The sequence below is a fragment of the Mixophyes fleayi genome, chromosome 4, assembly GCF_038048845.1.
Source record: "Mixophyes fleayi isolate aMixFle1 chromosome 4, aMixFle1.hap1, whole genome shotgun sequence".
In the NCBI taxonomy this organism is placed as follows: Eukaryota; Metazoa; Chordata; class Amphibia; order Anura; family Limnodynastidae; genus Mixophyes; species Mixophyes fleayi.
In genome coordinates, this window is record NC_134405.1 from 133044863 (window position 1) to 133059069 (window position 14207).

Here is a 14207-nt window from a genome sequence, read left to right on the forward strand (position 1 = left end):
ATATATATATAGTTTCTGAACCGATGAGAGACCCGATTGTGAAGATTTTCTTAAATTTAATTATGGACAGGGGTGTTATGGAACGATCGTACATTGTGCAAGAGTCACAGGGGTGCACGATAACCGTTCCGAGGTCCCTTTCATTTATTGCTCAGACTCCCACTGTTCAAATGGACGTTTAAGAGACCGAACGGTTTTCAAAATAATTTATTTAGTGTTTTATTAATAACACAACCCCCTTTTCAATTTTATAATCAGCTGAAGCACTAGCCAGCCCTGGTTGATTATTACTAACAGGGTAATCAGCATTTTGGGGTCTTCCATTAGAATAATAACCAAAGCCTCAGATTAGGAAGTGCAGGGCTGGTGTCTCTTTTAGAGGTTACCAGTCCTATGCTAAAAAAACCCTGGGGCTGTTCAACACTGCACTGTGGGGTCCTGGGAACTGAATGAATGGAACAATGGAGTGGCAAGATTTTTATCCCTGTGGTCTTTGTAAAATGTAATAGGGGGTCCATAAGACCTTTGCCCATTATTCAAAATATAAACAACTCCCCTTGTTCCAAAACCCCTCTCAACAACTTCTGATCTTCTGTTCTTGGTCCAAGGTAGTCCAGCTCTGACTTTGATTTCAACCTACCCAATTTTAAGGGGCAAATATAGGGGGACACAGATCAACCCACTCAGCACAGAGTAATGTTCACATTCATACTCATATTATCATAAATAGTACATTAAAAATAATTAAGAAGAAAACATTAACTCCAAACATGAATATAATTATGCAGTGTGTCTTTATTAATAGTAAATATATCAATGTAGACAAACACACACACACACATAAAGGCACACCACTTACATTACTGTATTGTCATCAACTAAAATGTCACAGCCATGAGCTGGGCAGGAGATGGTCTAAAAAGAAAAGAAGGGAGGGAGTAAAAAAAAATAAAAAAAATTAGCCTGAGGGATATAATGATATTGGGAAACAAACATTTATAAAGATTGTAGGAAAGACTGACAGATGCATGTAGAAATGTGACAAGTGTAAACAAATTATGGAGCAAAGATGAATACAACAAAGTGGATGACAGGAGAGAAAAGTTTATATACACAAAGAGACCACATTACAAGATATAGAAAGGAAAAGATGCCAATGCTCGGTTGCTCCCAGAACCCGCTACCAAAGTTATTACCTGTCCCATGCCTTCCTCTATGATTTTGGTGGTCAAATATTCACTCCAGCACTGCATGCAGAACTTATGACCGCACTCAAGGCCTGTAAAATACTGTATAAAATACAGACAGGAGAGCTATTTAAAAAGACACTGCAGATAACTAAAACAGAACCGTTAATAGTGAAAAAAACAGAGAAAGATATTTAGTGAAAGTTTTTCCCTTAACACTATCTCACAAAATCAACAGATCTGCAAGGAGACAGGGTCTCTCTCACACAGTTTGATTGCAAAACTAAAATGATAGCAGTGAGGAAAACAAAGGCGGAAACACAATTTGTGTATTTAAACAGATAATTAGAGTAACAGAAAGGAAATAACTTTTTGGTGAAAGTGTCTGCCTTAAACCACGATATACCAATGGACGAAGTGTTAAAATGTACTAAGAGCAATCACTTTTTGGTCTAGACCTTTCACTTGAGACTGTATGTACCCAAAAGACAGTGTCAAATAGGAATAAACAAATTTACAAAGTAACAACAATTAAAATTGTCTAGACGTTAGAATGACACAAACTCATAAGGTGTGTCTGCGACAAAAAACAAATCAGGAGGAGATGACGGCTGTTTTGAAAAAGCAAACTCACCGAATTTGGGTAATTCAAGTAGCATATCTGACAGGGCATGTCCTGAGCAGAGGAACGTGTGTTCATCTGCCGTGTCCGAGACTTCTTACTAGGGTTAATTACATGACATTCCGAGAAGAGCTTCTCCAGGTTGCCATCAAAATACCTATAAAAAGGTCAAACAGTAGAAAAGTATGATCAAGTTTTTGACTCAAGCTAGATTAAGCACTATAAATACCGAATTATAGATGCCTTTAATTCCATTTCCTGGAAATACTCCATGGCAGCCATTACAATGGGTTCATTTCTTTCTAGTTTAGGTAGAGGCGTAAAAATGCCCCAGACAGTATATATGGCAGCTTCTCCTCTTCCCTTACTTCTATGAGTGACTTTCCAAGCTCTCTCTAAAATTCATAAACATATCAAACATGGGTGGAAACTGGTCTGCCATGGAGTATTTTGAGGAAAAGGAATTAAAAGTAATTATAATTCGTTATATTTCATATGTTCTCCTCCATGGCAGCCATCACAATGGTATGTAGACAAGCAAAATAGAAGGTAAGGCTACAAAGAACAGATCAGCCACATGTGCTGCATAATCAAGTATTTATTCATTGGCCGTATGGAGAACATGTCTCTCAAACGGAGAATCAATAGAAGAGAAGACACGCAGATGATAATGACTAACTCAAGTATGGATAGAAATCATCCTGCTGTTTAGCAAAGCTATTTCTAAACCCTGCGCCCTTCTTGCCAAGAATGTTGCTAGCACTCGTGCCGTGAGAATATTTGGAACCTTATAGCCATTCCTTGTGTGAATGTATAATTATTTGTTTTGGTCAAGAAGGAGCACACCTTTTCCTATAGGAATCACAAGAAACTGTTCTGTGCTTCTAAATTCTTTATTTAACAGGAAGAACTCTTCCCTTTTTACTACGAGCTTCAAAAAGATGTTCCCTAGTCTCAGTGGAAGTTGTTTCCTCATTGATCCCGAAAGGCTTGCAACATTTACACATTATCCAAATTAAACATCCTAGGTGTCTCATTAATCTAACCAGATTCATTATTTATGCCTTGCATAGCACACCGATCCTCCTTGGTCACAAAAGACTCCTTCATCCAGGCTCTTTAAACTACTCAGGGGCCAAATCTTTCCCTTGGCTTGAGAACTGCATATGGCACAAAAGACCCCTTCAGATTCAACTGTTAATGGTTTATCACGGGCTCCATTAACTTTATGTCGTTGTACTTTGATGTCGTTCTTCCCTCCCACAGGCTCCACTAGAGTACTGAAAGGACAGGACATTGCGAACGGCTTACTAGAAGCTATTAATGCAGAAATATTAAAGCGCCACTAACTTAGGGGTTTACCTAGATTGGATGTTCTTTCGCTGTTTGGGGTTGGATACGGGATTCATCATCCTCCAGATGTCCAGTTGCTATACTGCCAGTGAGGTTAGAAGACTTTTTCCTAGGAACCCTGAGAAGTTTCGAGTCCTTCATTTTAGTGCCCCTCAAAGCGGAATGTGCATGCACAGATCGTCAACATTAGTGTACTTCGTACAAGATTCAAACTACACACCAAATTTGCTCCACAGAGATAGCAGACTGGATTTTCTCTGGGTAGCCAACTCAGTCCTCGACTTAAACCACAAAGTAAGTATCTGCACCACAGAAAAAAAAAAAACACTACACCTGTTCTACCTAACAAGAGAAAGGAAAAAACAGAGAAAGAGAAGGAGCTGCTTTATATACTGTCAGGGGGCGTTTTTAATTAACCTGTCTCTACCTAAACAAGAAGGGAACTTACCCATTTTAATGGCTGCCATGGAGAATTGTAGAAGAAAAGACGGTTCACAAGTGTTAATACAAATATAATATGAAGACAATGCATGATAACAATAGAGCCAAATGTTGTGATCTTGAAATCACAACTGGCGTGTGCTCCTGGAAAGGGGTGATAGACATAGAAAATGAAGGCTCAACAAATAGATGAACATTAGAAAAAATAAAATTTGAATATTCTAGAACTTAAAATAACAGTTTTCTTACAGGACAACGTTAATGCTTAGAAGAGATGGAATTGGACAGACAGTGAGCCAAGATCATAATCGTAAAGTAAAGTTGCATTACAGGGACAAGGCATTGATCCCACCCTTTACACCATTGTATACAATCACAACACTCTCCATACAGACAAACCTGTATAATTGTACTGCAATCTGTCGACCACACTCAAAAAAATACCTACCAAACAGCAATGTAAAGTCTACATACTCTATATTTAACCCACCAGCTTATTATTTCCATGAACTCTCTTAATTAAAGCCACCTGATCCCATGCCAGGGTTGCCAACACTGTTCTAGATTCCTGTTGTTGCAGATACATCAATCTCATCATTCCATTGTCTCCCCATTTCCCTGCAATGCACAAACTAAAAGCAACCCACAAGAAACACATGGTATAATCCTGCAATTTAGCGACACATTAAGTGCCCTAATTGGATGAAATCACAGTGACTTGTTTGTGTGGTTGGAAGATGACCAGACACACAAGCCAATTGAGATCATCTTCCGACCACATATACAGACATGTGCAATAATGATCCCAATGATTTTGATCACATAATTATTTTGGGACCACAAACATACTGTAGAATCTGGCCAATTGCCTGATATCACAGCATATGATCAGGATTAGTCCATCATACCCTCTCTGTATGAGAGGCAACAAGCAGTATTGTCTTCTCACTAAGAAATTTGAACTGACCACACTGCCCTTCCATTAACTTCAGTCTAGGATAATCCAGACTTCCCAACAGGCGCTCGCCACCTATGTAACCACCCGTGGAGTAAACTCACTGGGGGACCTAAATTGTCATATGATTTTATGGAATATGATTTATGAATGGAATGAGTTGGAGATCTTTGCAATCCCTTTCAGAAAAATATGGTATATCACAATCCAATGTCTTTGAATATTGACAAATATGCTCCTATCTACAGTCCCTTCCCAGATTGCAGGTATTCGAGAACCTGACCTCATTTGAGCAATTATGCTATTATACCCCCTCCATGAATAGAATGATTTTGATCCTCTATCATTTAATTTTATTCATATCTGGTGACAATGTGCTAAAATGTTTTGTATTCTGGCGGAAAATACTACGATTGAACAGAATTTAGACACTAAATTCCGGCTCTCACCCTGGTATGCTTTCCTGCATCTCCTGGTCCCAGGGTTCAGACCACAGTCTGAAAAACTTGCTTCCCATATTTTAAAAGCAGCCAAATCAAAGTACTGAAAGTAACCTTTTCTGTCACTTAAGAATAAAATCTGGCTTACTGCATATATGGAAAAAGACAATCCTTCAATTACAAGGAAAGCTGACAAACTTGACCCTATCTGGGAGCCTTGATTCATATTTGCCTCCCCCACACTGTAAATGTTGTACATTGTATCCCATAAAGACCCTTAACATTATGTTCTACAACTTATTCTGGCCCCTTTATATTAACCTAGCGGGCCTTACTGATACACACAGATCACGTTATTCCCTGTTTTAGTGTGCTGTATTGTATTGCTGTTACCTTGTTGTATTGCTTAAATATACGTATTGCTTAATTATTATGTTTGTACAAGTTGTCATCCTAAAAAAAAAAAAAAAAAAAAGTGTCCATGGAACATAAAAGCAAAAGTCTTCTTCACAACCACAAAAGGAAGGGTGTCAAGCTAAGATAAATGGTGAAGAACTGTCATGGTTGCCAGCATCAAACTGTTTTAACAGTTCTACAAAAATTAGTTCATGTTCCATGTATCCATCTTCCACTGTCTCTGCTCATTCCAGCCATAACTGCACATAAATGACATAGTAAGCTCATTTGGACAGGGCATTATTTATCTTCGACCTCATGTTATTGTATGTTATTTGTATAATGATGCCCTCAATCTACAGTGCTGCATAAAATGTTGGTACTCAAGTATACACTGTATCTATATGCCTTGACAAAATAGGAAATCTACCGGAATCATGTTTTTCCTGGGAAAAAAAAAAATAGAAATATTTTATGTAAGTCCTATAACTGCTGTAGAATAAAAGTCTGGAAATGAGGAGTGCATTGAAAAATAGTTTCCCCGCCAACAAGCACATGCAGCTGAACATATCTTTAGTAGGGAAAAAAAAATCACAACAGTATTTAGATATATTGGAGAGAAGAATGTATTTAAATATTCCTGTAAACTGTGTTAATTACAGTGCTCCATCTTTATAATTTAACCATCAATTTCCATCATCGGGTGTACAGTCATGGCCAAAAGATTTGAGAATGACACAAGTATTGGAATTCACAAAGTTGCCCACTTCAGTGTTTTTAAACCTTTATGTCAGATGATGCTCTGGTATACTGAAGTAAAATTACAAGCATTTCATAAGTGTTAAAGGCTTTTATTGACAATTACATTAAGTTTACGCAAAAACTCAATATTTGCATTGTTGACCCTTCTTTTTGAGGACCTGGCATGCTGTCAATCAGCTTCTGGGAAATAAACTGACGGATGGACTCCCATTCTTGCCTAATCAATGCTTGGAGTTTGTCAGAATTTGTGGGTTTTTGTTTGTCCACCCATCTCTTGAGGATTGCCCGCAAGTTCTCAATGGGATTAAGGTCTGGGGAGTTTCCTGGCCATGAACCATTTTGATGTTTTGATCCCCGAGCCACTTAGTTATCACTTTTGCCTTATGGCAAGGTGCCCCATAATGCTGTAAAAGGCATTGTTCATCACCAAACTGTTCTTGAATGGTTGGGAGAAGTTGCTCTTGGAGGATGTTTTGGTACCATTCTTTATTCATGGCTGTGTTCTTAGGCAAAATTGTGAGTGAGCTCACTCCCTTGGCTGAGAAGCAACCCCACACATGAATGGTCTCAGGAAAAGTTACTGTTGGCATGACACAAGACTGATGGCAGCGCTCACCTTTCCTTCTCCGGACAAGCATTTTTCCAGATGCCCCAAACAATCTGAAAGGGGATTTATCAGAGAAAATTACTTTACCCCCAGTCCTCAGTAGTCCAATCCCTGTACCTTTTGCAGATTATCAGTCTGTCCCTGATGTTTTTCCTGGAGAGAATTGGCTTCTTTGCTGGCCTTCTTGACACCAGGCCAACTTCCAAAAGTCTTCTCCTCACTGTGCGTACAGATGCACTCACACCTGCCTGCTGCCATTCCTGAGCAAGCTCTGCACTGGTGGTGCCCAGTTCTGCAACTGAATCAACTTCAAGCAGATAATCCTGGCGTTCTTGGGCGCTCTGAAGCCTTCTTCACAACTATTGAACCTCTCTCCTTGAAGTTTTTTATGATCCGATAAATGGTTGACAACAATATCCTTGCCTGTGAAGCCCTTTTTGTGCAACGCAATGATGACTGCACGTGTTTCTTTGAATAACCATGGTTAACAGAGGAAGAACAATGATTTCAAGCACCAACCTCCTTTTAAAGCTTCCAGTCTGTTATTCTAACTCAATCAGCATGAACGAGTGATCTCCAGCCTTGTTCTCGTCAACACTCTCACCTGTGTTAACAAGAGAATCACTGACCTGATATCAGCTGGTTCTTTTGTGGCAGGGCTGAAATGCAGTGGAAATGTTTTTGGTATAGAGTTCACTGTCATGGCAAAGATGGACTTTGAAATTAATTGCAATTCATCTGATCACTCTTCATGACATTCTGGAGTATATGCAAATTGCCATAAAAACTGAGGCAGTAGACTTTATGAAAAATAATGTGTGCGTCATTCTCAAAACTTTTGGCCATGACTATTCTCCGCACAAAATTACAAAAGAATGTATTAATTCCATTATATGGCACAATATTTACAACACCAATCTTGTTGATATAATGCCAGTTTTTGCCTGTGTTTTATGCCGGCAATAAGGGAAAGCATTGTACATAAATGCTGCCATGTTTCTGATAGAAATCATCTTACATCCCCAGTAACATGACCAACAAACTGACCTATTAGCAGCAGTGTTTGCTACAGTATTTATTACATTTTTTTTGCTACTTTACATATTGCACAATCAAAATATTTAATATAAAAATGAAAAGATACAAGGCACAACATTTCAGTTTTTCTAGTATTTTCTTTGCCGTTTATATACAAAGCACTGCCCACATTAGGAGAATGTTGAGAATGAAGAACATCTTAAATTAAAATTATAATTAAATTTTTAAGCTTAGCTCCACTTTAAGCTACAGTATTAAATATTTTAAAACATATTTTTGAATGTATGAAATACATTGTATTTACCAAAACTATCAAAACTTGGCATCACTTGTCAAAATTTCCACTCCTGTGAATGATTATTTTGAAAATGCACATTGTGTATAACAAAACAAGGATTTGGTTAAAGTTAACCATGCAGATACTGCCATAATCAAAGCTAGATAAAAATACTGATATCCAGGGATTTTTCACTATAGTTTATTTATACATACACATTTCTCCCCCGTATGATTAATACAACAGACATAAGACTATTCAAGATTCCTGTGGAAAGTTGAGCATAGAACAAATTCACATTCATAACAGACTGTCTATCTTGTTATTTCATACACAGATGGTAGACTGTTCAAAGCACCCAGATTCTTGTCTCATGTGCATTTACCACCACATTTTTACACTGCTTAACTTTCCTGGGGCACTACCTAAATGCATGTACAGGGAATAGATCATATCTCCTGATTTATTGCTTTTAATATTTATATCATGAAGACAACTACGTCTCCAGTGTTGCAGCCTTGTGCATTTACACCACATACACATGGGAAGTCATTAGCTCATGTGATTAGGCACAAAAAGGACTCTCTTACCTCTCCATTAGCTTTTCCTTGTCCCAGTTGAAATGACTCAGAAGTATTCTAGTGATAGTAGCTGGATTCTGCAGACATAAATAGATTGCTGTAACATTTGTGTGTACATCATAAGGCTAAATGTTTGTGTGTTTTTCGTTCTACCCCACTATTTAAACTTTCACTTTTGAGAATACAGTGGTGAGAATGGCTAACAAACTCCTCAACTCAGTAGTGTATAAAACAAATATGTTACTTTTATTTTTAAAACACCAAATTGCAGTATTTAAAAGTTCGATAAACAATGTCAAAACTAAATATTTAAAATATTGTTTGTTAGGTAAAATGACAGTATAATACATAATTTTAAAGAATTGTTTATAGGAAATAGATTGTGAACGTTTAATGACAAATCTGTACAGCTTTAACACCAAAATAATAATGTGTTTTTTTCCTTTTCAAAATGATGTGAGAATAGAGGAAACTTGGATATGTCTATTTTACCTGCCAGTTTATCGGCATAAAAGTTCATATACATTTAAATACATCATTTAAAAAAGTGTCTGCAGTTTATATTTGTTTTACTTATACAACAGTTTTCAGAATATCCCATTTTAATTTGTCCATATCACCTGTGAGATCATCCTTCAAAACCAACACACCCTTCATAATATATACAGTTAACCATCCCCAAGCTGCAGTTTTTCCCTCAGGGTTCTAGCAGTTCTGAAATAGGGCTATCAGATGTGACCAGTGATGTAGCTCATGTAAGTTTAAACTGGCAAAAGGGTCTCTTTAGAGGTGAATGGCAGAATATAACCAGCATCATTGACCAGAAGTAATTTAGGAGCTATTCTTCTCGGTCTCGCAATTCTTCCTGGTTACCATTCTCAAAAAAAAACACTGGCGAGCTTGCAGAAGGCTAATCCCAGGTAAAAGCCAATGCCTGAGGAAAACAGTGTGTGTTTGGTATTAATCTTTTCTAATAAAAACAGTAGAAGATAAATAGTAGGAGTCTCTAATGTCCATAAAAGTAAAGGATGTACATTGGCGCACACACACATATATTCCATCATTACAAATATGTTTGCACACATATTTACAGAATACATTCATACTAGACAAAATTATTTGGAAGATATATAAAGCCATTTGGCTTGGACACAGTGCAGGTAACTACAATGCCTTAGATTAACTGTAATTTCCTAATATTGTTGGGTAACTGCTACTCTACATGGGTGGTCCCTTGAAAGCTTATAAAGGCTAGCTTGTGCTCAGATCCTCAATTCTACACAAATATGTCCATTACAGACATACAGTTATATATATTAAGGGCTGTCCCAACTGGTAATATAAAGGCTCAATGCAGCCAGAGGCAATTTATGGATTTGGTATTTCTGAAGCATATTTGTCAGTGTTTTAAAAGAAACCAGTCTATGAACATGTACTTATAATGGCCCTTCCCTTGAAAACTTTAGTCAGCATTGATATTGCTCATAGCCTATCAATGCAATGGTATTTATTTTTAAAATATATATATGTAACCTTTTACACAGACAAGGAAATCGTTCACAGTGCACACCCCAAAACCGTGACTCTCTGGTATCTACAAGTGGATGACAAATAGCAAATATCCTGGTCAAATTACACAGTCATGAATCACCATGTATGTGTAGTTGTAGAGAGTAGAGTAACAGTCACTAGACTGTGATTGAGCTTAGAACATATAACCATGGGTCCTTACCTTTTATGGTGTCAACTGTGTATAGTAAGTAGAGTTACACCTTTAGGGCACAGAGAGCATACACCTATTTACATATATACATGTAAAAAGGCAACACGATTATTCCACTATTGACAATAGTACAGAGCTAGGAAAAATATGGAAGGCTCACTAGTCTAAGAAAACTACAGCTCTTCAGACACTACCACACTATTGTAAAATGCAGTCTCTTGTTCCCGACAATATAACCCACATTGCCTAAGTCACTTACAATGAACCCTATGTGGCATGCATAGGTAGAATACCAACGCACAATGCAATGTTATCCAGTGGCTGCCACTCCTTGGTATTGGAATGGTTAACTTTAGACATTTAATGAGTGGCATTAGGAGATCTCTCTGCTTACTTCAACATCTCCGGTTTCAAGGACACTTTGTTCATAACCCCAACACCTGACACACAGGACATCAAAATCCACTACCTGACCATTTCTTAGTTAAAAACAAATGTCATTATCTACCAGTACAAATGCAAATATAAATACCAGGATTATACGCTTTTACATTTCCTCAACTCGGTAATGGGAACATGATATCTACATATTATAGATAGGAAATCCCTTTTTCAGTGTGGACATTTTAGAGAGGGAGTTTATTATTATCTCCTGAACATTTATTAAACAGCTAGTCCATGACTGCTCTCCACGCAGCAAATTGGCTTGGCAGCGGACTAAGTCCATTTGTGGCTCAGAATAGAGCTCTATGAAAGCAATTTTTGCACAAGTTTTTCCCTGCGATGAACATTAGCAAGAATACATGCAGCTTGGCACCCAGCTGCAGGTAATGGGAAAAAGAGACATGCTTTTTTGAGAAGGGGATGTTCAAAAGCAGAAAAGATGTTGAACACATAAAAAGTAGCACTAAGAAATGTGATTGCAGTTTGCTGCAAAAAATAAAATAAAAATGGATCCCTGCTGTTTTCCGTGTTAATACAGGCCCAGTCAATTCCTCAGTTGGATGTACACAAGCAGCAAAATAATCCTCAGACTATATACAAAAGACATACAAATGAGAAAAAAAAATAAACAATTTAAAATAAAAAAAAAATATTGATAAAACAAATAGTATCAATAAAATTGATGAGAGCAAATAACTGCATTATAACAACTAAAGCACTAGTTGAAACTGCTAAACCAGAAGCTACTGGATTTATTAATTGCAGTCCCCCCATGCATACCACAGGAGTAGAAACAAGGCTAAACAAATGTACAAATTCAATAACATATTCAATATTATTTTAACCATATATACACCAATACCAATAGTGCTATCTTTTTCTCATTATTTATAACCCATGTGTGTTACTACAATTAAAGCAAGTGCTACATTTGTTTTAGCAATAAAAACTTGATTTTCTCCTTTGTAAATCTTTAATATTAAGAAAAAATATATACTGAAAAATAACATTGCACATCTACAATGTAAAGAACATGCATAAAAAATGTATTGAGTACTATAGTAAAACCATACACTTTAATATTACAACATATTAACATTATCTAAGAAATAATTGGAGTTCAAATTGCAACCAGGCCATAGTCATTTGTGCAGAATTGCTTTTTTAGGCAAATGTATAGTTGTGCCTTTCCTATGCCAAGTGAGCAATAAACACCTTTGTTTTCCTCAATTTTGTCAAATCTATTTCTAAAATGTTACATGCTTTTTTTAAAAAAAAATAAACCATGTCTGCCTGTGAGGTCACCAGTATTGTGCATTCATACATGGTGAAGAAAGGATGCATGAATGAGGTGCAAGGTGATTGCACCACTTTACAAAAGGCACACTGCAATAGCGGCATAAAAAAAATTCCCTCATTGTATTCATAAATCCTAAGCCACGAGTTAATCAATGACTGCCTGGTCATGCAGGTCAAAGATTCGGCTACCATAATTTACATCAATTGTGGGAACGCCCTGCAATTGCAATGGCTAACGCGCTGAACAATTAGAACAAAATAAAAAATAAAAAAGGTTGAAAATACTCTTTGTCAAGAGGATCATTTTTAGTGAACTATTACAGTTTTTGGATAATTACATTAGTATCCATTAAACAAGCAAGGGTCGGCTTATTCAAAGCATTAACTACAGATAATAGCATGTGTAATTTTTTTTTAAAGAAAACAATAAATGGAGTATGAGTTACTGTCTTTGGTGTTCAAATAATAATGTAACACAGGAAGCCATGATGCATAGTTACCTTCTTTGTCATACAATAATTAAGGGACAAATGTCTTTTAACTTGCGTCTCTGCAGTAAATGGAGTGAGAATCCTCAATTTCCATCTTATGTCATTTTGATACAAAGGTTATTCTGTTACCGTTATTATTATTATTATTAAAAATAAATAAAATAGATTCCCTAGCAGTTTGTCTATGTGACATGTTTCATTGAGAAAGACAAACGTTTCCAATCATAATTCAAGTTGAGATATAGAGGTGGTACTAAGAAAATCTTGCAGATTTAATCATCCTGGACCCACACAATAAACTACTTATTAACTCAAGAAAAAATGCAAAATAAAAAAAATGCAAATAAAGTATGAAGAACAACATTCTGAAATAGAAATTTTTGTTTAGCACTTCCTAAGAAGAAAGGAGACACAATACTAGCCACTGTCAAACATTCAGTGGATAGTTAGAAAAATGGTACTTTAATAAATCTCAAAGCTAAGATAATTCCCTGTGCTAGATATATACAAGTGTGATTGCAAAAGCTGATTTAACCAGGATACAGGATGAGCAAAAATCCAGGGGGAGGCACTGAGAGGGCACAGTGATTAACCACGGCGTCACACATAAGAAGCTTGTGCTGTGCTGTGCCCCAAGCATTAACCTGTTTGCTGTGACAAAAAACTATCTTCGTCACCTGAATTACATTTTACACACATTAGGACACATGAAAGTAGAACAAGGTCATACACCTTAGTGAACAACTGCAAATGTATCATCAAGTGTGTGTGTGTATATATAATATAAATACAGAAAGTAAAATAAGCATTGAACACCAACATTTTTCTCAATAAATATATAATGTGGCTATTGTAGTGAAATTTACACCAAATGTCAGCGACAACCCTTGTAATCCACAGAATTGCAAAGAAATCAAACCATAGATGTCCATAAAATAAGTTTTGTGTAATACTGTGAAATGACACAGGTAAAAAGTATTTAATGCAAAGAAAGGGAGGTGCAAAAAGGCATGGAAAGCCAAGACACCAGATGAAATCTATCAGTAATTAGAAAGCAATCCTTCCAGCTGGTTCAGCAACAACTGATGGCCTATAAAAATGTGTCTCATTACGAAGGTGTCACACAAGAAACATCTCACGATGGTAAAAAGCAAACAGGTCTCTCAAGACCTTCGCTACCTTATTGTTGCAAAACATACTGATGGCATTGGTTAAAGAAGGATCTCTAAACTGCTGAATGTTCCAGTGAGCACTGTTGGGGCTATAATCCAGAAGTGGAAAGAACATCATTTCACCATAAACCGGCCACGACCAGTTGCACCACGCAAGATTTCTGACAGAGGAGTGAAAAAAATTATCAGAAGAGTTGTCCAAGAACCACATGTGGAGAGCTTCGGAAGGACCTGGAATTAGCAAGTACAATTGTTTCAAAGAAAACAAAAAGTAATGCACTCAACCACCATGGCCTGTATGCACGCTCATCATGCAAGACTCCCTTGCTGAAGAAAAAACATGTTGAAGTTCGTTTAAAGTTTTCTGCAAAACATTTGGACATGCCTGTAAAATACTGGGAGAATATAGTGTGGTCAGA

General features: G+C 36.9%; 1 protein-coding gene across 2 annotated transcripts in view; it reads right to left on the bottom strand.

Moving 5' to 3' along the window:
- Positions 1-14207, bottom strand: part of ARIH1 (ariadne RBR E3 ubiquitin protein ligase 1) — a 47806-nt gene that overhangs the window by 24852 nt on the left and 8747 nt on the right. For both annotated transcript variants that reach the window (XM_075208332.1, XM_075208333.1), the window contains exons 2-5: positions 8669-8736; positions 1822-1966; positions 1197-1289; positions 860-915 (exon numbers count right to left, since the gene is read on the bottom strand). In XM_075208332.1, the coding sequence (XP_075064433.1) occupies positions 860-915; positions 1197-1289; positions 1822-1966; positions 8669-8736 (362 nt within the window). The remainder of the gene's footprint in view (positions 1-859; positions 916-1196; positions 1290-1821; positions 1967-8668; positions 8737-14207) is intronic.